At 41.6% G+C, this 24445-nt stretch overlaps 1 protein-coding gene across 2 annotated transcripts in view; it reads right to left on the minus strand.

Annotated features, from left to right (window-relative positions):
* Window positions 1-503: 503 nt before the first annotated feature.
* MKX (mohawk homeobox) overlaps window positions 504-24445 on the minus strand; it is a 57870-nt gene continuing 33928 nt past the window's right edge. Inside the window, exons 5-6 of one of the 2 annotated variants that reach the window (XM_035129958.2) lie at window positions 5435-5468; window positions 504-4192 (exon numbers count right to left, since the gene is read on the minus strand). In XM_035129958.2, coding sequence (XP_034985849.1) covers window positions 4006-4192; window positions 5435-5468 — 221 coding nt within the window. In that variant the 3' untranslated portion in view covers window positions 504-4005. The remainder of the gene's footprint in view (window positions 4193-5434; window positions 5469-24445) is intronic. The other variant, XM_035129959.2, reaches the window with a different exon arrangement.

A 24445-nucleotide genomic window follows, 5' to 3' on the forward strand; every position in this document is an offset into this window, starting at 1 on the left:
AAATAGACCTGGGGAACAAAATCTGTAGTTGGAAACCTGCATTTGCAGGCCGTCCCACAACACCCCTTCTGTCTGTGGTGTTTGGGCTCTAGAGCCCGTCTCAAGGCTCAGCTCCAACAGGTCAGATCCCTGACCTCAGGGACCTATGGCTGAAAATCACGCTTTCCAGGTCTGCTCACAGTTCCAGCCTGGCCCTGACACCAAAAGGATGGACCAAAAATATTTGCTACCCCCAAGCGGCTGCACTGCACAATCCAAGATGCTCCATGCTCTCTGGGGAAACATTGCACCTCTCAGAGTACCTGATTTTTCATAGGTGCCCCTTAAAAAAAACAACCACAACTTACACACACTCGCACACATTTTTTTTTATACTAGCAAGTCCTGTGGCTTTCGTTCTTTTCAATCAGATGTTGTTCTGAGTAAGCATGGTTAGTTTTGTGCTGTTAGTACTTGCGTTTTGTTGCCAATCACCCAAATAAAAAAAGCACAGAGAATATGTCTTACAGAAAAGTTTGGCAAGACAGTTTATTGTCACAAAATAGTTAATAGCAGAATAACTTATAATAGTATGAACTAAAGTGAAGAGTTTACTCTGTTTTCTTTAAAAACTCACATTGTTATGACAAAGTCTAGTTGATCAGGTCTGAAAGTCACTGTTTTGGGGGGGGGGAGACCTCTTTTGCACGAAGATGCAAGTCGACCCAAAGTATCCTTCAACTGTTCATACAGTCGTAACATATATTTCCTGCTTTTTATGTCAATGCAAAATAGCAATTTTAAAAAAGTAAAAATATATATATTTATGTACAAAATATTTTTTCATATCAAATCATTTTAATTGTACACTTTAAAACAACCACAACCACAAAATGCTATGTTACATCAAGATGCGTTCTACATGTTACATCGAGGTTTGATATCTGCTATCTAGATTATATTAGTGCAATTGGAACTGGCTATGCTTGAGCAACGCTTTGCATACCTGAAAGTCAGCTTCACCGAGGGTTTTGATCTTACTCACTATACGGGAGTTTGCCATATATGTCAAGTAAAGAAGGAATGGGCGGCTTAGAAGTTCACTGGGTCTTACTAGAAGCAGAAGGGGTAGGAGTAAAATTCCAATAGGTTACGCAAACAAAAAGACCCAGTTCAGATTTTAAATCGAAATGTAGTTTATTTTGCTCTGGCTGCATTGCCTGAACCTCATTATTGTATTGCAAACTAGCAAATCTACAAAGACATCCAGTTCCACACTGTGTCTTTGCTGATCCATGCATGTAAGGTCCTGAAACTATCCCTCTTTCTGCATCTGGATAGCTTTTTCCATGGGAAAAGTTGAACTCACCCAATACCTGCATAGAAAATGAAATGGACCAGGTTCTAGGCATTTTGCTTAATGATCTTTGCTGTGACTCTGCTTTGCCCACCTCAAACAAGGTTTGGTAAAAAATAAAATGTACCAAACAGGGTTGAGTATAAAAACAGGATTAGCAGCTTTCCTGGACTGAGAACTCATTTCCAAACTAGGATCTCTAACTAGATTTACAAATTTACCCTGGATACTGTTATTCAGATGTAACACTAAAACTGGTTTAAGGAAAATAAGCTAGGTTTCCATTTCCCCTGAACTGGACTCTGGACAATCAGCTCTTTTCCCAGTTTTATTTTACTGACCCGAGTATAAGCTATATTTGGCTTTACTGTTGCTTATTCAAGAGTGTAAACCCGATTAGAATATTTTTGTATGGTTGGAGCAAAGTATACTTGCTTTAGTCAAATTTAGGAGTTTAAAATGGTGTTTCTAATGCCCAATTTAGCATCTACTTTGACTTTAAATTGCTTCAGTGCCACAATTGTTTGGTGTGTTGTGTGTGCCCCATATGTTTTTAATTCCAAAGATTTGCTTTATATAATATATAGATTTCATTATGCTTTCTTCCCCCCCCCCCCTCATGGAAATGGGGATTTTATTCATTTGATACATTCCGTACCAAAATAAAAACATTTTGGACGCATTAAGGCAATAACAGTTTCCGTCGTGGAAAGTTATTGAGCTCCAGTATAAATAACAAACTGAAGCATAGGTTGATTTGGTACCAGAAAAGTGATCTGCTTTGTTTACTTACATAACAGTTTCAATAAGTCAGGAGAGCTTAAAAGGAAGGAATCCCAACTGGATTTACTGATGGTTTCATTGGGACGACAACTTCAACTATCGCAATGAGTCTTTTTATAGTTAAAGATTTGAACTACATAAAAGAATTGGAGCGTGTTCTTATGTAAGGCTTAAATCCCCTTTGAACTCTCTTATTGTTAACCTCCAATATCTGTCAATGTACTGACTAGGCCAGGGGTAGGCAACCTAAGGTCCGGGGACCGGATCCGGCCCAATCACCTTCTAAATGGAACCAGTGTGTTTTTACATGAGTAGAATGTGTGCTTTTATTTAAAATGCAGCTCTGGGTTATTTGTGGGGCATAGCAATTCGTTCATTATTTTTTCTCTCTCCAAAATATAGTCCGGCCCACCACATGGTCTGAGGGATGGTGGACAGCTGAAAAAGGTTGCTGACCCCTGGACTAGGCAATCTGAGGAGAGGCATTGTAAGTAATGTGAATGGCTATTCTGGCCAACGTACATTTTTCTTCGCATGAAACACACACTCGAAGGCAGCTCTTTTAGTCCATATGAAAGAAAAAGCTCTAGGGCAATTACATTACAGTGGTGCCTCACAAGGCAAATTTAATTTGTTCCGCGAGTCAATTCGTTTTGTGAAAAATTCGTCTTCCGAATCGCGCTTTCCCATAGGAATGCATTGAAATTTCTTTTTTCCCCCATAGGAACACATTAATTAAATTTCAGTGCATTCCTATGGGAAACTGCGATTCGCAAGATGAATTTTTCGCAAAACGAATTCGTCTTGCGAGTCACCATCAGATCACAAGACACATTCGTCTTGCGAAAAATTCGTCTTGCAGGGCATTCGTCTTGCGAGGTACCACTGTATAATGGTTTTGTCCACCTGTGGCAATTGGAGGGTTTTTTTTCCTTTTTATATTCACATTGCAAAGTAACTGAAGCAACGGCTTTCATGTAAATCATCAGGATGCTTCTTGAAAAAAAGAGGAGACCCTTCCCCCACATACAGTATTGCACTTATGAAAGGAATCATTCTTTGTATTTTTTAACACATGGCAAATGCAGTCAGGAAAAAAAAACCCCATAGAGGCATAGCAACGTTTCCCCCATTTGAGTAAGAAAACCCCCACATTACTTGTTAACATAGCGGACTTTTCCGTTGTAAAATGTAGCAATTTCACCGAAGAGATTTATTTAATCCATACAAGGCAAATGCCTCCAGGGCTTTCGAGAAACGTCTACCCTTTCTGAGGTCAGCTTTAAACTGGTCAGGATGCATTTAGAAATCACATGCAAAGGTTAAGCGTTGTGGCGTTGGCACACTTTTGAGGCACACTTGTACTGAGCTATGCCCACGTTCTAGCTTATTGTACGAAAGCAAGGCACTTATTGTTATAGCAATGCAGCGCTTAATGTGCAGTTTGATTAATACAATAAAATAAGTTAATAGTTTTGACTTAAAAAAACAAACAAACTTGGGAGGCTTCACCCTCCATAATTTACATGCCCTTTATAGAACTGCTTTTATATTTTATTCCAGAAATCAAAATATTTTAGCCTGAGGGAGCATTTGTTTATTGCCATCATTGTGCATAATTCATTGGGAATGTCTCTTGCACAAGCAACACTGAAACGAATGGGAATCGCACGAGAACACACCCAGGCTCTTGTGAGATTGCCATTGATTTCCAGCATGCCTGCATGGTGAGAACTTCCCATTCTTATTTTTACTGACCGTGCTACAAAAAGAACCTGGTTCTCAATTCTTGCTTCAGACCTCTCATTCTGATCTTACGAGGGAAAAACCAATGGCATGAAAAATAAATGTCCACTTGCGATTGGAAAGAAAAGCAACAGCTCTCTTTAAAACGGTGGTACTAGTGGCACTTTGACAGTCTTTACTTCTGATATATGTGACGATTTCTGAATGATGCAGCTGGTTGTCCCCTGGAGTTTGTCCTTTCCTTGTGCAAGGTTTGTTAAGGCCATCGCTGCGTTGATCTCCTTCCAATAGGTCTCATCTTTGTTTGATCTCTTTCTGTTAGCTGCACTAGAATCAAGCAACAAAAAATGTTTCTGTGTCTGATGATTCTTGTCAAGTACTTAGAAAGTGAGGCAATGCATTTTACAGCATTTTCATTTTTAAAAAACAGTCTTTTTCTTTTCTTTTTGCCAAGATAAAACATCAAAAGGCAAAGCAAGAAAGAGAGATGGAGAAGCTGAACTACAGTGACACACCCCACTATATATAGATAGATAGATAGATTCACTTTATTAATGTTTCCAGTACTCCTGAGAACATCCCACTTTTTTTTCTTTAAATCAACTTGAAAGCGAATCTTGAAGCAGACAATAAATTTCCCCAGATTCCCATCTTACTGTCCTTTACCACCTGTTCATGCAGCAGTTGCAAATTCATTTCCCACATCTTTTTTTGCACACAATGAGAGAGCAGGATGCACAGGGATGAATAATTTGTTTAAGATAAGGGGAAGTGTGTGTATGAGAGAGAGAGAGAGAGAGAGAGAGAGAGAGAGAGAGAGAGAGAGAGAGAGAGAGAGAGAGAAACAGGATATTTATTCGCCACAAGTTAAGGAACTTCCACTCCCCTCCTTTCTCATGCCTCAGCTTGCAAATGCGGAAGAATTGGTTTCTGCATACATTCTCTTTGATTACAGAGGAATCATTTCTTATGTTAGGACTAGGTTTCGAGGATTAAGTGAAAATCACACATAGCCAAAAATAACCCTTTGAGCCACCCTGCCACTAGCTACCCTGCCTTCTACAGGCTGGCTAGTGAGGGGGAAAGTCCTGCTTGGCACACCCTGCTAGTGGGGGGCATCTTTGGCAAGCAGCACAGTGGCTCTGGGAGTTGTGGGGATGCTCCCATAAACTGAGCAGACCATGCTTGAGAAGAAAGGCCAAGAGCTGAAAATCTGTTTCCATGCCAGGCATGGGCAAGGCCTGCTGGCAGTGTGCCCTGTGAGTGGGTGCCTTTGGCTCTTGCATGATCTCATGGCAAATCCCCACCATGCTGCCATGGTGCCACTTACTTCCAGGTGCGCCAAGCAGGCCTTGCCTGGAACCTCCGGTCCTTCCCCTCACCAGCCCACTTTCAGCCAGGTATGGTTGAAATCGTGTAAGTCAAATGCACATAAGTTGTGGGTTTTGCAAAGCCCCTCCAGGCTTGCTTGCCAAATACCTGATGGCAACAGGGCAATGCTTGCCCATCCCCACTCCTTGCCCCTTACACTTCTGAAATAGGCAACTGGCAAAGGTAACTTTTACTCACCTTTCACACTTGCTAGGTCCATGTTCCAGAGTTTCTGAAAGGAGATAATAGTCTGGTCAATCCTACATTTTCATTCATTCATTTTTAAAGCAGCACTGGATAGCATATGGATGACAGGCCTAGTTTCAGACACATTTTTGCTCCCAATGTATACCTCTGATTTACACAACACTGAAAATGCATGGCTTAATGGAGAACATTCATATTGAGTCTAGAGCAAGGGAATATCCCCCCTGCCCCAAGACTACATCCCTGTTGAGAATTAATGTTCTTATGCTGAATAGGAACAACAATACAATCTTGAAGGGACCTCCAGAAGAAGTAAGAAAAAACTCCACTACTGGGATTCACTGTCATTAGAAGATTCTCACTGAAACACATTTGCCTTGATCCAGGTAAGTCACACTGTGCCTAGAGTCATTATCTAGATCAGGAACTTTGGGCATAAATAGGATGCAATAGAATTTGCATCTAAATTCTTGCACAACTAGTCATGTTTACCTATTCACCACTAGAGCTGGCCTGGGGTCAAATGGGTTTGTATACTTTGCAAACTTTTCTTCTTAATTGGTACCAGCCTTAATCAAGGGTTGTGTTTCTCTTTGTGTCTTACAACCTCAGCAATGAAGGTGGTCATCTCGATGTGTTTAGCATCTGCTGTGTGAACGGGCTGTTAATCTGTTTTTAAAGCAAGATAAGTGCAGTTTGTAATTCCCTGTCATAAGAGCTGCATGCTGTTTCATTTCAATGGGGGAAAGAGCTATAAAATAAAAGTGAGTTGAAAAAGCAAGACCAGACTAAATATCACAACACAGGAAATGTTTTGTAAGGCCACTGGAGGGTGCATTTGCGTGTCGAGACCCCGCAACCACCCCCTCAAAGAGGAATAAAACACTAAGACACAGGATATAAGGTTAATGTTATTGGGCAAAAATGGCCACAACTTTATTGGTTACAGAATGTGAGCAGTATTGGTATTGGTATTGAGGACGTGAGCAAAGAGGAAGCCCCTCGGCTTGTGCCTCTGTTTAAATCAGGCATCCCCAAACTGCGGCCCTCCAGATGTTTTGGCCTACAACTCCCATGATCCCTAGCTAACAGGACCAGTGGTCGGGGAAAATGGGAATTGTAGTCCAAAACATCTGGAGGGCCAAAGTTTGGTGATGCCTGGTTTAAATGGTCCCAGCCATGCCTCCCCAGCCAGCCAATTGGCCAGCTGGACGATGACGCGGCCGGGATCCTCCGGGCAATGCGGAACAATGCCCCTGCCCCTGGAAGAGAGTGGGTGGTCACGTGGTCCACAGCAACTCCTCCCCACAGGTAAGTGGAGTGGACTTGTGGTTGCAAAACTCTAATCATTATTCAGTATGCACCATGAAAGCTATGACTTCACTTCGCCAAACCTTTGTTAGGCATTACAAAAAAAAGCTATGAAATCTAACAGTGAGGAGAGTGGACACCGTCCACTCTGCAGACCAGGCGTAGGCAAACTCGGCCATCCCTGACCACTGGTCCTGTTAGCTAGGGATGATGGGAGTTGTAGTCCCAAAACATCTGGAGGGCCGAGTTTGCCTATGCCTGGTGTAGACCAAAAGTATGAACAAAAGTATGAACAAAGTTGATGAACTGATGCTTCTAAGATTTGGTCACCTTCATGTCTCATTGACTTCATTGCACTGTAGTTCTGACTATCCAACATGTTTCAGAGTGCAGTATCTTTGGAAGACAGAAAGGTCATTTTCAAAGGTGGCCCCATTCATCATTGATGGAGGAGGTGATCACTTCCTAGAGTCCTTGAGGATGAAAGACACTCTTATGCAGCAACTGGTTGCTGGCTGTTTCCCCCTCCTGCCTGTCTCCAAGACTTCATCATTTCATTAACACCAGGGGAGTGCTATATTTCTGGTTGGTTAGGAAGGCCTCATCCTGTTTCCATCATTTGCCTCCTGCCTATTGCTTCCAAGAGGATTATAAATCTCCTACCATTCAGAGTTCTTCACCCTATTAATAAACGTTTTCAGCATGTGACAATACTAACTCTGTAGCATTCAGTGCCCAGAAATTAGTCATTGGTCAATACTAGCTCTGTGTTGCAACATGCTGTTTTTCACTACCATATATTTATTATGCTAAAATTCCCTCTGAGTGCTGCAGATGCACACAAGGTTACAATACTACTATTACAGCCAGCTATAACAAATTGGGAAGAGGTGCTTTATAAAGATAGGCAAACCATCTCTGGTGCCAACTGAGGGGGGCATTTATCTTACTTCACACATGGCAGCCCCCTGCAGTTAGCGTCTGGACAGCAAATAGAGGGCTTACCCACATCAGAGCAAAATTTGGACTTCATCCCAGTGTTGTTCCAGACCTTTACCTCATGTGGGTGCCCCCCCCCCCAATCCCAGCCACTTTGAACTTTACAGTGATTGAAAAGGGGCAAAGCTCTAGGAAAATACTAGAGTGGGAAGGTTGCCATGTGGACACCCTTAAATTAACGGGGACACAAGCCAGTGACGATCCACATTTTGCTCTAGTTCGGATAAGCCCTGAATAGGCACACAGGTCAGTTAGCAACCTGCATGCTGGAGATGTATGCACACAATGGAGAAATGTATTTCTATTTACATTATAGCAACTGTTCCTAAATTTGCATCCTTTTGTACAAACCAGCACATGGAAATTCCATGCAAATCTCTGTCCTCTTTTGTAACCCCTTCCCCAATTTTTAAAGATAGTCCTTTCCTATCAAGTTCGGAAAATTAAAGATTCTGTGTTGTTTTCCAAGGTGTCTGCAAAACCAGATGATTTGCAGACGAAAGCAGAGCTTTATTAGGCCAGGCAGGCTGACAAGGGTTGATCATGTCAATAACTTGCTTCGGTTATTGTCGGCAAGTCCCTGATGGAGGGAATAATATTTTTCTGTGTCTCCTCAGAGTCCAGTAAGCCCTGGAGCCTGTCCAAATATCCTGAGAGGGATTCCAGAATCTGCCACTGAAATCTAGGATATTCCAAATTTCGTTAGCATCCTCATTTATATGGCGCCCAGCTAAAAATCTGCAACACTTCATGTATCAGTTGCCATTTTAAAACGTACTCCTTTTCTTAGCTATTGTGTGTAAGACCCTCCTAAAGAGAGCTGCACAAGAGGATTGGGAAGCGACTGTACACAAAGAGGCTCTTATGTGTACAAAGCACAGCAGAAAGGGAAGGGGAAAGCAAGCAAGCAAGCAAGCAAGCAAGCAAGCAAGCAAGCAAGCAAGCAAGCAAGTTCTTCTTCTTCTTCTTCTTCTTCTTCTTCTTCTTCTTCTTCTTCTTCTTCTTCTTCTTCTTCTTCTTCTTCTTCTTCTTCTTCTTCTTCTTCTTCTTCTTCTTCTTCTTCTTCTTCATAACTTTCCAATATATTTCCTTCAGTAAATACCAAAACCCAAGACTTATCACTCACGTTGCCTCCTGGGAACACAGCACAGTGCTTATTTTGAGAGTTTTATGCATTGCACACCACTCCAAAGAACACTAATGGTGTACAAAGAAACAGTGGAATTTTGCAAAAATTTAAACAATGGAATAATGCTGTCTTGAATTATACCACAGCTGAGTTAAATAATGCAAGTGTTAAATAAGTCACTCATCCACAAAATTATACATTTCTTGGTGTACGTTAGGCTTGCCAGATGTGCCTTGGCTTGTTTTTTTCTATCTGAAAAGGACCATCCTTTTAACAAAGCAGGATATCGCTTGCTGGGGTGCCCCTGTTCCAGCTCCTCTTTTTGCGAAATATAAACTTATTAAGGAATATGTCATCCTACACACCATTTTGCTAAATAATATTTCTGTATTTGTCATTCCTTTTTGAAAAGAACACACACACACACACACACACACACACAAACTCTATTCAATTTTTTTTTTTTGCGGGCACAAATCAAAGTGATGTATAGCATGCTATTCAGCTTGGCATCCTGCTGCCCAAAGAGGCAGTTGCTCCTGTGTGCAACTGCACAATTCATGCACTAAGGCCCTATTCTTCAGACCAGACTTTGCCAACTTGGTGTCCTTCAGGCTGGTTGGGGTGGGGTGGAAGAGAGTTGTAGCCCAAAATATCTGGGGGCATCAGAGGGTGGTGCTTTTCTGTGGCGGTGTCCCACATTTGTGGAGGACTTCCCCACTCTGAGACATGTGCATTGTACAAACCTTGTTGACCACCTCAGGGCAGTTTTGTTTTTTATTTTTGGCTTTCTACTTTATGATGCATTGTTCTGTCTTGACTGCTGTCACTGCATTTTACGGCTATGGTTTTTACTGTTGGAAATTTGTTTTATTAACTTAATGTATTGCTTTTGCTTGAACATTTTGATATTTTTATTGGATTATTGAAAATGCTGAAAGTTTGCTGTTGGAGGAAGTAATTCTCCTCACTAAAATGGCTCCCATTTATGTTCTTTTACCGTTTTAGCACATCTACCTCCACATCTGCAACAGGAACAGGTTTTAGCGCAATAAGGATTTGCTCAATTCAAATAACATTAACTCCTTTGAAATGGGGGACACTCTAAAAATGTGAAGATGGTTGTTGCAAGACCCAAGTATATGTCTATTTTGATGTTTCTATCAGTAACGACATCAGAAAATAAAAGGCTCCAATTGAGTTAGTTAGCCATGACTATGTACCTTTAAAAACAATTGTACTTGTTTGAACTGAGACTAACATCTTGTTTCATTTCTATTGGTTGTGGCTAATTGTAGCTGCACCAGGGTCAAACTTTCAGGCAGAGCTTTCCATGGTTACTCCCTTCAATGTTTCCTGCTGTCTGCCATTCTGTCCTTACAGATCTAATGCTCCACCTAATGCTATATGTAATATATGGAATCTAACCCTTCTGTCCTGCTCTGCTGGGGCTCACAGGTGAACAGGAAGCAGTGCCCAGAGCTCCTTCTGCTACAGACCTGGCAGTTCAGGACCTTGGCCAGCTCCAGGCTCTTCTAGGTGCCCCATGGAAGATGTTATCTCAGTGGCTCAAAGGAATCCAAAGGCTTAGGAAGGCTCTTCAAACAGCTCTATGCCCCTTGGAGAACTGTCCACAATTCTCAAAGGGCCCACAGCCAGTTTTGCACTCCCATGCTCCTGCACGGCTGTGGAGCAGGAGAAGCTATAGGGGAGTCATCTTTACACTCTGAAGATCATGGGAGAACCGTGCCCCCAAGACAGGACATCAGGCCTGTGATGGGTGGGGGTAACCGGGTACAGTTGCCCCAGGCCTTGGAGCTCTAAGCTGGTGGGGGGCGGGGGCAGACCCCACCAGGGATCGGCTGCTTTTTTTAGTTTGAGTTTATAACTTTATTCTAACAAAACCCCTTCCCTGGGCCTCAGACAAGCTCTGCATGGGACTGCAAGACAGTATAGAAGAGGGTGCTGAGAGCTGCCCACCCCCAAGTGTGAGTCCTCTGAATCAGAAACCTCTTTAAGACAACACTGGGATCGGGATACAGGGGACATAACACCTCTTGCTCCAGTATTTGGGACATGATAAAAATACTATTTACTTATTTTTATTAAATTTATATACCACTTGATTGTAGGAAACTATTTACAAAAAGATAAAACAATAAAACCCTCACTAAAATAATAATAATCACAAGCTTAATTAAATCATGCAGAAAGTTAAAACCACGACAGAGGTAGCTGTACAAATTAAACTGCATACAGCAACTTGCATAGCACACACACACACACACACTTTATATAAGCACAAAAAGCTGATGGTGTTCACCATCACAAATGAAAAGGTCCCACATATTTAGTGATTGTCAGAAGGCAGTTTTCAATGACACTCTCTCTCCATCTCAAACACACACGCACACACTTCAGAGAGGGGCCACACCTTTCAGTTCCCTGGTCCAAGAACTGCTCCTCTCCAAACTCAAGGGACAGACTTCTCAGCCTGTTTCCTCTGGCAGGTCTCCCCCAAGCCCTTTGGTATCTCCCCCAAATCAGCAATACCTGGCTAGAGCAGCTCATGTTCAGGGGTGGCTAACTGGTGGCCTTCTAGGTGGTGCTGGACTACAACTCTCATCATGCCAGATCACTGGCTATGCTGGCTGGGGCTGGTAGGAGTTGGGACCCCAACCACAGCTGGAGGGGACTGCAGGTTAACCACCCCTTGTCTTAGGGCTTATCACCTGGCTTCTAGCTCTCAGATACTCCAATCTTCCTCAGTGCGACTGTGCACGTTCATTGTTCGCTCTGCTATACTTCTGCTATACTTTATTCAAAACATTCAACAAGTAATTGCACTCCAAGCTAGCTCTCCTTTGCTGGAATGACTACAATTAGGGCAAAGGCTGATGAAGTATGCTTGTCCTTGGACAAACTATCAACATGGCTGTGTTGGACCAAGGGCTCCACACCACCAAGGATGGGAAGGTGGCAGGGCAAATTTGGAACAGCAGTGCGTTCTACAACCCTGCATTAGTTTCTTCTAAAAACTGGAAGGAGACCTCTAGCTCAGAAGTAAAGACAAAGTAAAGTACGGAGTGTATGTTTGGCAGTGTATTGAGCAATTCTGATTTTCATATCAAATCTGGCATGAGCTCGTTCAACTATTTCTCTTCAAATCTCGTGTGAACTGGTTTTTGTTACTTTTGGAGATGACTGTGTTGACCCAGATTTTCCAGATAATCAGAAGGAGGAAAGAGTGGGAGGAAGCAAAGAGCAAGGCAAGGCTCGACAGCACACACAGATATGATTTAGTGTAGTTTTCTAGGTTATGCACAGTTCTCCCAAACCACAGTTTAGAGGCACAAATGAGGTTTGCATGCATCATAAAGCTTCACAGTGTTAACAGCAAAGGGCAAAGCTGGGTGAACTAGAGTTCATAAAATCATGTTGTTTCAGAAGAAATGTCACAAATGCTTATATGGATTCCAAAACCAAAGTTCACATGGAATTCTAACAAAATTAAAATACGGCTAAGATTAATAACATCTGAATGAATAAAGTTCTTTTGTTATATTCAAGTTTTAGACCACCCTGTTTTGGGGAAATGCTTGGACTTGGAATCTACAATAAAACAATAAACAGGGTGGTGATACAATGGCTACATCAATAGGCACAAGATAATATCACCAAGGCAACTATTTGCAAACAAACAGCTAATTTGTTTCCAAAATAGATTTTATCTTAAATAATTGCAAATGCAGTAAATAAAGAGTCCACTTGTGACGTATCATTTGTTCCGTGCTCGGACGTCACTCTGGTAATCAGGCGTTTCATCCCCAAAGGGCTTAGTCATCAAGCTTTGTAGTAAATCATATACATATATAAACGGCTTAAAGCAGGGGTGTATCTGTCCCCATCAGCATGTTTCCATTGGGAGGAACATAGGAGGAGGACAATGTCCTTCAGTTCGTTATTTACTGCATTTGCAATTATTTAAGATAAAACCTATTTTGGAAAGAAACTACTTTTGCCATTTCTATGTGTGTTTATTGTTTGTTTACCTTGGTGATATTATCTTGTATCTATTGGACTTGGGACCTGGCAACTAACAGCGGGAGGGCATGCCATGGAGAAGGCATCCCAGGTTCCCTTTTGATCCTAAATCGATACTGAATGATAATGAAAGACTTCATCTATCCTGATTTGGGATTGTAATGGGACAGTCTGATGTTCAGGTATGGTGGTGGAGGTAGTGATGGCCACTCGCCTTGGCCTGATTTGAAATTGGGACTTGGCAATTTCTCAAGAAAGTATCATAGAATCGTAGAGTTGGAAGGCACCCTGAGGATCATCTAGTTCAATCCCCTGCAATGCGGCGAAGACAAGCAGGCGGGCTAGGTGTCCCCCGCTTGCCTTCGCTGAGAAAGCCGGGTGCCTTCTCAGGGAATGCAAGCGGGGGACACCTAGCCCGCCCGCTTGCTTTCCCTGAGAAAGTCGCAGCGCAAAGCCGGCATGGGGTGCAGTTTCGGAGGCTTCCGAGGCTGCACCCCATGCCAGCTTTGCGCTGTGAGAAGCAGCGGCAGGAGAAGTTTCTCCCGCCACCGCTTCTCACAGCGCAAAGCGGGCATGGGGTGCAGTTTCGGAAGCTTCCACAACTGCACCCCATGCTGGCTTTATATATTATATAATAATAATAATAATAATAATAATAATAATAATAATTTATTTATACCCCGCCCATCTGGCTGGGTTTCCCCAGCCACTCTGGGCGGCTTCCAACAGAAAAATAAAACACAGTAATCTTTTAAACATTAAAAGTCTCCCTGAACAGGGCTGCCTTCAGATGTCTTCTAAAAGTCTGGTAGTTGTTTTCCTCTTTGACATCTGTTGGGAGGGCGTTCCACAGGGCAGGCGCCACCACCAAGAAGGCCCTCTGCCTAGTTCCCTGCAACTTGGATTCTCGCAATGAGGGAACTGCCAGAAGGCCCTCGGTGCTGGACCTCAGTGTCCGGGCAGAATGATGGAGGTGGAGACGCTCCTTCAGGTATACTGGACCGAGGCCATTTAGGGCTTTAAAGGTCAGCACCAACACTTTGAATTGTGCTCAGAAACGTACTGGGAAGTACATGCTCAGATTATTTCCCAGCCTGGACAAATTTTAATGGGGGTACTGCACTTATTCACAATGTGGTCAAAGGTTATATGCTAAAGAAGCTAATATACAAGCCAGATACTTATAAATATGGGCTTCACTACTAGATGGAACTAAGTTATTTAGTGCTTTTAAGTCCATTACTGATAGGAACATATCAAAATAGACGTTTTCTTGGGTCTTGCTACAATTCAAGCGCAAATGAAACCAAGTAAGTGAGGACTGATTCTGATGCAACATCTGCCATTATGGGCCAGTTTGTAGGCCTGGGGAAAAAAGTACATCAGGATTCATTATCTATAACTTGAAGTCCACTGATAAACCCACAAGAAGAGTTGTGAGAACATAAGATGAGCCAGCTGCTTCAGGCTAATGGCTCATCTAGTCCAACATCCTGTTCTCAGAGTGGCCAGCCAGATGCATGTGGGAAACCCATAAGCAGGATTCCAGCATAAAAGCATGCGCACACACACACCATTTCATGTCCAGCAACTGGCATTCAGAAGCATTGCTGCCTCCTATCTAGGTGAAGCTGGGACATCTCCACCCCCATCGTTCAGCCCAAACACTGAGGTCCAGCTCCGAAGGCCTTCTGGCAGTTATCTCATTGCAAGAAGTGAGATTGCAGGGAACCAGGCAGAGGGCCTTCTCGGCATACCTGCCAAGTCTCCCGCTGAAAAATGCGGGATCAGCAGTGGCGCGGCACCGGAAGTTGCGTAGAAGAAACTTCCGGGGCTGCTCTTCCCATGTGTGGGCACCGGAAATCGGGCAGAGCGGCACCGGAAGTCACTTCTACGCATGCCCGGTGGCCATCTTGGTGACCGTGCTTAACCTGAAGCAAACTTTCCCATTGAAAATAATGGAAAGTGGATTAATCCATTCCAGACGGGTCCGCGGAGTAGTTAAACTGAAAGTACTCAAACCGAAGCGTACTTAAACCGAGGTATGACTGTATATATCGTGTCTGTTCTTCAGTCTGCTTACAGTAAAATCAATAAAAACATTCCAAAAACAAAGAAAGACAAGAAAGACAGCAGCCAGTTTTTTAACTCCAGCTCCCGGATGGTCATGCCAAGAGTCACATTCTCTCCTCCTGTATTTTTTTTTTAGAAAATTGGAGAGGAAAACGTTTAAAGTGTAGAAGAGAACTAAGAAGAGTTAAGAAGTTAAAATTCTAAATTACAGCCAGGATAGGCACTACTATATAGACACCTGTTGCTTTTTGCTTTAAATCGCAGGGGGAAAGGATAGATTTCAAAGCCATATTTCATCCTTAATGCTGACATTGTAGCAGTAAAATATGATTTAGGTGTATTAGCTGGATATAGAAGCAGGTATTCTCTATAATGCGCACAACCAGGTGATTTTTAGGACTTCTTCACACATAAAAGAGCTGCAAAGTAAGGGGAATGGCTCTAATTCCCTGCTTGTCTCTTACCAATGTACTCCAATAAAAAGAAAACAGATTATTCAAAACTGATCGCTTGCTCCATTTAAAGATTAATGTCATAATTCTACTGGTAATTAGGCCCACTGAAATGAATCAACTCATGCATGCTCAACTCTGCTGGATTGCATCCCAGATGCAAAATTGCCAGGGCTGTGTGTAGTTAAGAGTGCTGCATTAAATAAAATAAAAATCCCAAACCGTAATGATCATTGCAGATGAGGTCCTTCTGGAGTGGAGTCAAGGTCAGTGATGAGCAGGAGGGGAAAGAGAGACCCCATGACATATTTTCTTCCATGGGGCCAAAATGTCGATTAAGGGGCCTGGTTGTTCCCAGTCATCTTCTTTACACCATTTTTATTCATGCCAAATTGTGCTGTCTAGACAGTCCCCTTTGCAGCCGTGTGTCAGAGTGCACTGGTTGTAAATTTCTTGAATGATTTGCTTCTCCAACATTGACTAATTAGACCTCTCAAATGCCTGAATGGCCGAGAGAATATACATGTTGTTTATTCCACCCCCACCCGCACCCCCCCCCGCCGCGCATACATTGAAAATGCTAAAGAATGGGAAGTTGTGCTATCTTTAAATCTGTTTCTGGCCGAAAAGGACAAAATACTGATCATTGATGCGAGGACTTGAGAGAATGGTAGGTCAGTCAAAGCATATAACAAAGGCTTTTCTCCTTTGGCAAAACATGTGAATGTGGTGGTGGATGTAATGCCTATTATTACCGCTATCTATTTAATTTGTATACCGCCCTTCATCCATAGATCTCAGGGCAGTTCATAACATAAAATTAAAATATGAAACCCACAAAACACATAGTAAAAATTAGAAAAACAACAAACCAATAACACCCCCCTCCAATAACACATTTAAAAGGGCATCAGATGCCAATCAGCCAAAGACCTGGTTGAAGAGGAATGTTTTGTCTGGTGCCTAAAGGTTTATAATGAAGGCCAACAAACAGGGAGCCACTGCAGAAAAGTCCCTGTTCTTGTGTTGCCACCCTCTGGACCTCCTGTGGAGGAGACACACAAAGTACTCGGAGAACAATGGACCTTGAGGTATTTTAGTCCTGAACCATTTAAGCTGACTGGACAAATTTTTGCACTGAATTCCTCATCAAAACTGAGGGTTTGAATATGGATGTTGGCCTTTCCGACACGTGTACAGATTTTGCAGAAAGTAGTTGGCTACTAAATAATTCTTTAACAATGCTGGGAGCTGTCTATAAATCTTTAAAGCCTACTGTGTTAAATGGGGTTATATTCTGCTAGTTTGAAAGAAAGTACTGATGGAGAAGAGCAAAATAGCGGTCAATGTGAAAGGACAGGAAACACAACTGAGATATACACAAAATCTATGGACACACCTAATCGAGTTTTCGTTGGTTACATATTTTGATGTCCTTTAAAGAAAATATTTTCAAGAGTGAAAAGAAGCAGCTCTTTTGTTTTTCAAAATCAAAACTTTCACTGCACTTGTATATTTAGCAGTATTGAATAATGCCACTCCAAAAGTCTAGCAATTAATTGTTGAGGAAGAACATTGTTGCAAAAACAGGTTGCTTCTACTGTACTATTGGTTGAAAATACAGGGGCTTCAAAAGTTTTCCATTAGTACTTCTTGCCTAAAATAAACATGCAAGTTCTGTCTTCCTAATCTGCCTGAAATATGGTTAGAATTTAGGTAAATTATCACATCTAATCAAATATATGTAAAAAGCAGCTGACCAGCCAGGGCTGGTGTCAGACTCCCTCTGTGTGTGTGTGTGTCCGTCCGTCCATCCCCTGGACTCAGTGACCTCCACCACCCCGACCAAAGTATGGCCAAGTCATGCATGTTCTACCCAAATTATAGATCAAGAAAACCAATACATTTCTTAGATCCACAAACCAAGGGATTGCATCTTGGGAAATTTAAAATGGTGGCTGGCAATGAGAGCTAAGCTTGGCTCTCATTCAAAACCAGCACTGGCCTCTGGGTTGGTCTGGTGAGATGTCCTTCATCCAAGTCCTTGGATCCTTGAAAAGTGCACCAATTCTGGCAATAGACCTATGAGCAGCACCCAATCCTATGAACTGCTGCGCTAAAATCTTACGATCAGATTTTAAGTGGGGAGCCACAGTGTGAGAACACACTATTGATTAGAATACAAGCAGGTTGGGGGGAGGGGGTAGAACTATGATAAATAAAGAGCTTATGGCTCTTTTTGTAATTGCTTGTAAAAATGCCAGTGAAGTTTTCCTTAGTCTGCAGAGGACCGGTGGGCTGGCTGGCTGGGAGGGAGCTTCCTGCCCTCTGCAGCTTTTGCCCTTGCAGTTTTTTATGTTCCCCCTAATAGTTCAACACTGCTCCATTACACTGAATGGGGGTATATAAGAATATGAGAGCTGGGCCATTTTTCTGTGCCTTGGCTTGGGGAAATGATCTGAGATCTTCAACATTAAGTTAATCTGAGGTGAGCTTGGAAGAGTCACCCATTGCTAATTGCTTGGGCCTCCACAGAGGACCTAGAAGCCCTGGGGCTTGTTAGTCTGTTGGTCTGGATCCATTTAAGTGAAGCTTCTTGAAAACTTTTGGTCCTCCGGTAGCTAGTAAAAAAAAGAAGTACACCAACAACTTCAACTTATATTCAGCTGTGTTGACGTAGCTGTAACTTAACAAAGTCTGCCTCTAATTATACATGGCAGTCATCTGACCACAGATAAACAGATATTACACAAACCTTTGGAGGGAATAATATTTGGCTACTATAACTTTTGGAATAATTTACTCCACATCCTGACCTGAAAACACCAAAAATGATTCATAACGTTTTGGGGATCTGAGCATAAATATTTTTACTGAACAAAGAGATTGGCCTCTGTGACCTCCACGGGGTTTACACTACGTGCGGGACTCATGAAGAATAATTCTTTGTTTAGGGGCATCGTAGCACATTGGTGAAAGATGGTGGCTGGAGGATTTGGGCTTCAGCCTAGCAAATATCAATAGTGTGTCTCCCACTGGCTTTCATGGGCTCCCACCCAAAAAACTCCAAAGCAAACAGAACAGAATGTCACAAGAGTGATGGCTTTCACTCCTTTCAGAAGGAAACTCTCTGTATCATAACAACCCTCATGTAACTATAAATTACTCAGCTATCTCCCGAGAATGGAGCCCAGACTGAAGTCTATGTTAATGATCAAAACCGAAGCAAATGCACCTTGCTGTGCTTTAATTACAAAACCTATGTATTTTAAGCAGAAACTTATTTACTCTGCTGGCAGATATTTATACAGCAAGAAAAAAAATAGCACACATTTCTTGCACTATTGGATGATATAATCTAAACTAAGGTTTCTCCTCACACTAGGCAAATGTTGGTTTGAAGCACCCTGGCACAGGCAGTTGCCAGCTGCCTCATAATTGGAAGCCGGCCAGTGTTAATTTGTATACATTGGTTCACACATAGCATATACTTCTAGGAAGGTAAAGCGAGTTTTGTCTAATAGCCCTGGAGACCTCCGGATTGGCAATCAATACACACAAGAAGCTGGAAACGGTGGTGCGATGTCAGCATGGCGACAGTCTGGCTGCTACTGGAGTCAGTGGCAAAACTGTCACCCAGCACGATGAACCTGAAGAGTCTCACAAATCACAATCTGCACATTTAAAGAAAGGGTGGGTTGATGTCAATCTCGTGTGCTCTCTATTTCTCTTTCTCTGTGTGTAATTCTAAGATCCCTGTGGTCCCCATACGTGTTTTAAATTTCTAAACCAAGGGCGAATATTAGGATCTTGTAACTGTTAATTTATTGGTGTTAAGTGATCTTGAGCGTATGCTCTCTTGCTTAAGAATGTAGGCACCTTGCTGTACCAGGATCAATTCATAACTTTTAAAACATGCATTCTTCTCCCATTCCCCCCCTTACTAAAACTACCAAACACCTCAAGCCTTTTCATCATATGGAAGATGCTCCTCTCCTTTGTCACTTCCACGAAGAGCAAAGGATGTTCTCTAGATGACTCCAGAATCAGTGGTCTAATCCCAATGGATCTTTCCAATGGGATAACTTTCTCCATTGCCAACCTGAGCACCAGTTTCAGCTAACAAAGTGGTGGAACTTATCCAACAGTTTAATTCAAGAGAGGCCCCTAAAGTCGATTGCATCCCAGTCTAACTCAAGAAACACTGGTGGACACCTCTGCTAGCAGCTAAATTAGTATTTACTGTACTGTTTGTAAGCTGACTCGACATCACTTTTACAGTGGCAACACAGGCAAGGAATTTATTAAACACCAATTTTCAACATCCTGTTCTCTAAAGTACTCCCTGAAGAATGGCTTAAATTTAGAATTAATGGAGAAAAAGGTTTGTATACTATACAGCTATTGATTGGCTACCTTGTTTTAAACAGATTTAAATAATATAGGAACTAATTAAAATAAGTATAACTACAGCACATAGCATGCTGAGGTTTTATATGGAGGGTCAGTCCAAACCTTTTTGCATACGCAGGAAACCATCATTGAGCACTCACTCTGCCAACACCTTTACCATGCTCACCTGTCCCTGAATATCCACACCCATAGGCTGCTCACCAACTGCTTAGCATGCCTGGAGCTACTGACCTCCAGTTGTGACAATTCAGTCTTTCACTTTACAAGAGATGGAGACCAATACTTTCAATATATAAGCAACACAGTGCTGAAAATTTCCCCTCTCAGTCTCTCCCCTGGGCCTCCTTTACAGAGTCTAGCACAAGCCCCATGCATTTCAATGAAGAGAGCACAGAAAAAGCCACCACAGATATAAAATCACCCCAAATTCTAAGTGAAGACTGCTTTGGTTTTTCCAGCTAAACGTCTCTCATACTTGCACCCAAGTATGCAGCCAAGGGTCAGTCTAGCTCCAACGTCCTTCCAGCCCAAATCCAGTGTTCAGTTGTATTCAACTAACTGGACTGGCTTGCAGACAAATTGCACTTTCAGATTTTTCAAAAACATACAAAATTATTCAAGCAAAACAAGAGTTTTGCACAATCAGCAAATGTTTTGCATAATATGCAAATTCATCTGCCCAGTTTTGGAAAGGTGGAATAGAACAACAACACCCCCTAAACATGTACAGCCCCAGTCAAGGTATTGCAAGACATGTAAACTAGGTTTGTGGCAGGAATTCTCAATTTCAGGCCTTTGGGTGCCACAGGAATTTTTGTACTGACAACAATGAACAAGAAATTAATAGGTTGCTTGTGGGATTTGATCTTTGTGAATTCATATATGTGTTTCCCTGATCCACACCTCTCAGACTAATCTGTGGATCTGAAGCCATTTAGAGATATTATATTTCCCAAATCTTTGGACATACTTCTTGGCACAAAAACTGTACCAAGACGAAATTTAAAAATTCATGTTTTGAGGAGGGGGGGGATGCTTAAAAATGTGGATGATGAAAGAAAATATGTTTAAAAATACATATTTAAATGCATTTCTTGTGCAGGTTTTAAAAATGTTTTTGTAGGTTCATGTGGAATAGGATGGAAACAGGACAACACACTCACAAGTGACATGGGCTAGATAGAAACAGACAAAGTAAAATACTCCTTCAGCATTTTATCACAACTAATGTGCAGTCTAGCCCAAAACGCCATTTGCTTTTGGAAGTAATTAGGGGGGGGAAATCTTTTGTACCCTTGATCCTTAAATTTCAAAAATAAAATAAAATAAAAAAATACCATGAAGAAGAAGATACTCCCAGCCAGACTTTGACCATAAACACTCAGACTTCCACTTTTCTTTATATTTCCAAATAAAATCTAAGATGACAACTGAGCTGGGGAATTCTTTTTACAACAAGGATGAAATCTCCGCTAAAATATTTAGAACAGAAAAAATTATCTGCTTAACCTTAGAGAGGCCACTGTGGTTCAGATATAAAGTGAGAGAGGATAAACCCCACACACTGAACAAATGCAACACTGGAAACTTAATAGGGCAAACATTTAAGAATTACTACCACATATTTCACTCCCTCTCTGCTTAAATCAATATTGCTTAAGCAAGTTAAATCTGTCCAGGGTCTACTCGGAATTGTGTATCTCTTTCCTCTATTTTCTTCCTCTTGCTTTTTATTTCACCCTATTTTGCTTCTCATATTTTGCGTATCAATTGCTATTCAATGGTTCAGACAAGGAAACATGAAAGGAACACAGAGGAGAGAATATCTGCATAATTATAATATGGAGACGATGACACTTTGTTATATAGGGGGTTTAAGTCATTCAAGAACAGGATCCAAGGGGAAGAACAACTCTAGAAAAACAAGCTTTCTTGTCTGGTTGACTGGCATTCAGAAAGTCAGTCCCTATTGCCCACAGTAACAATTTGTAGTCTGTTTGGCAGAGCGAGGAATCTCACTGCAGGCTCCGTGGTTTAAAGAAAATGTATCTACAGCAGCTTGGATCCGAGTTTTTAAAATGTTCCATGTTATTTTAGTCCAAGGCAAGCCTTTTAAAATTAAAAGAAAACGTTGGCTTTAATTAAAGATTAAGCAGTGAAAGTTCTTTTTAAAGGAATGTGCTTTTCTCACAAAGTAGAACAGTGAAAAGAGAGTAGCTGAATTTTAAAATCTGCACTGCTCTCTCCACAGAAAGGCTACCCTCTCTCTCTGACCCTCCCTCTCTCTGAATGCTTTAAAGCAAAAATATGTGAAAATCATTCATTTGTGGAACAATATTTCGGATGCTTTTGCCATTGCCTTTGTGGATATTTGGCACAACCAGACTTTTTCCAGAATTTTAGCAGCAAGACTGGAATGAGAAGGTGGGGCATCGATACACATTACGCTCCGCTAAATGCAAGCCCCTTGCCGGAAAATTTACACCGTTTTGCTGGAATCAAATGATTCTCCGTAAGGTATGTGCAACGTAGCACATTTTACCACTGAGCAAAATGAAAATATGGGGCTTTCTCCAGAGCCCCACTTTGGCAAGGTGGTGAGGTGCTACAGTAGGAGAGAAGCGGCTGCTCTCGAGAAGATTTTCAGCAACAATGGGCCATCTGAAAATCATTACTGCACAGCAGTGGATTTTTCCACATGTTCATATGCTGGACAAGCAGGTTGCCCTTGAAGTATTGTTCCCTGGGGGGAGAAGGAAAACCCAGAGAAAAGTACTCTAATGTCAGATCACTATTTAGCTAGAGCCAGACAAAAATATGGGCCAAACGATCTTTTGGCCATGCTGCTGGCAAAACTATAGGGTGAAGGGAACAGAGAAAGCTAATGGAGAAGAGAAAGGAATGAGGTCTGTGATGAAGGCAGGAATGACAAATAGGAGGGGTTTTTTTTTAATGCCGAAGAGAGAAGTAAATATAGAACTCTCTTGTCTTTCATTACGGTACTTCTCACAGTAAAGACATCTACTTTCATAATGCCAAAGGACTTAGAATAAAAATTACTCTTTCTCCCTGAGTATAATATCTTGTCTCTGTTTTTGATACAGCAGTTTAAAAAAGAAACTGTTGGAGTGACAGAAAATTAGGTTCAAAAGGGAGAAAGATAACACATGTATGGAATTTGCTGTGCAAGTTTGCATTACTTGGGCTCAAATAAGGCAAATAAACGTGTAGGGTTATTTGTATTTATTTAAGGGGAAATATTTTTTAAAATGAGTTAAACTAAAAACATTTTGTTTCTATTGGAATGGCAAAACAGAAAATGTGTATCTACCATTCTGAAATAAAACATAAAAAAGCAGTATACATTTACACTCCAGACATATTTCAGAAGCATGGGATTAATGTCAATGATGCCAATCATACTGTTTTGTCATTACTGATGTTGTCATAAATAACAAATACATATTTTCACAAATTGAGTTCTTGTGCTTCTGTCTAACTGCATGGCATGGGATCAGACTATATGATCCTCGGAGTCCCTTCCAACTCTACAATTCTAAGATTTGTGACATTTTGTGTATCAGAGGACTCTGATATGGTGTTTTCTTTTTTCTTGGTTTCCGTAAAAACCTGCAGTTCATATTTTCACACTGAAGTGATGTCACTGAAAGAAAAATGGAACTATTCCTAAAAGGTTTGACATGTGCATATTGTAGCACAACAAGATCACAGAACAGATTGTGCTCTTTTGAATTTGTAGAAGCAAGACAGATTAATATCCCTCCCATTATGTCTAAGCAAGCAAGACTTGGATAATGGTCACATTTTTATAGAATGTCTAATTTTGCACATAATCTACACAAATGAGTTTTCCACACTACAAGCTCCAAGCCTTCCAGTTGTATAAATCTGAGTTACAGCACATAAAATCAAGTTATGTGATATGAAGTTATCATACCTTTCCACTTAATACTGGCGCACAGCCCTTTATACTATAGAGACCATCACATTTTCTATATTTCCTGGCACCTCCTAAAATCAACCCAAAATATTACTGCAATCTGCTACAACAGAAGCTAGATCACTGGACAATCGGAAAGAGACAAAGTTATGCATTATTCAAAATGAAGAAAACAGTAGTGTTAAAAAGCACACAGAGAACATCTGAATCACCAAATTATCAGTTCCCCTTAACCACTTATACAGAGTGAGCTCGTCCTCTAAACATAGCAGCATCTGAGCACAGATTTTAATGTGGGGTCACAGGAGCATAGGGAATGTACAGAATATAGACTACTACTACTAGCGCAATATAGGTCAGCTCCACACCATAAATTTAAAGCACACTGCCCCCCCCCCCGAGAATCTTGGAAACTGTAGTTTTCCACCCTCATAGAGCTACAATTCCCAGGGCCTTAGCAAACTACAGCTCCCAAGATTCCTTGGCCATGTGCTTTAAATGTATGGTGTGGATGTGACCTATGATCACCACAAAAAGACAATTTGCTTCTCCAGAGACACTTTGCTTCCCTTTTCTTATAACCTACCAGCTGGCCCTGCTCACTGGAAGGACAGATCGTG

Source organism: Zootoca vivipara, chromosome 12 (assembly GCF_963506605.1).
Source record: "Zootoca vivipara chromosome 12, rZooViv1.1, whole genome shotgun sequence".
NCBI lineage: Eukaryota > Metazoa > Chordata > Lepidosauria > Squamata > Lacertidae > Zootoca > Zootoca vivipara.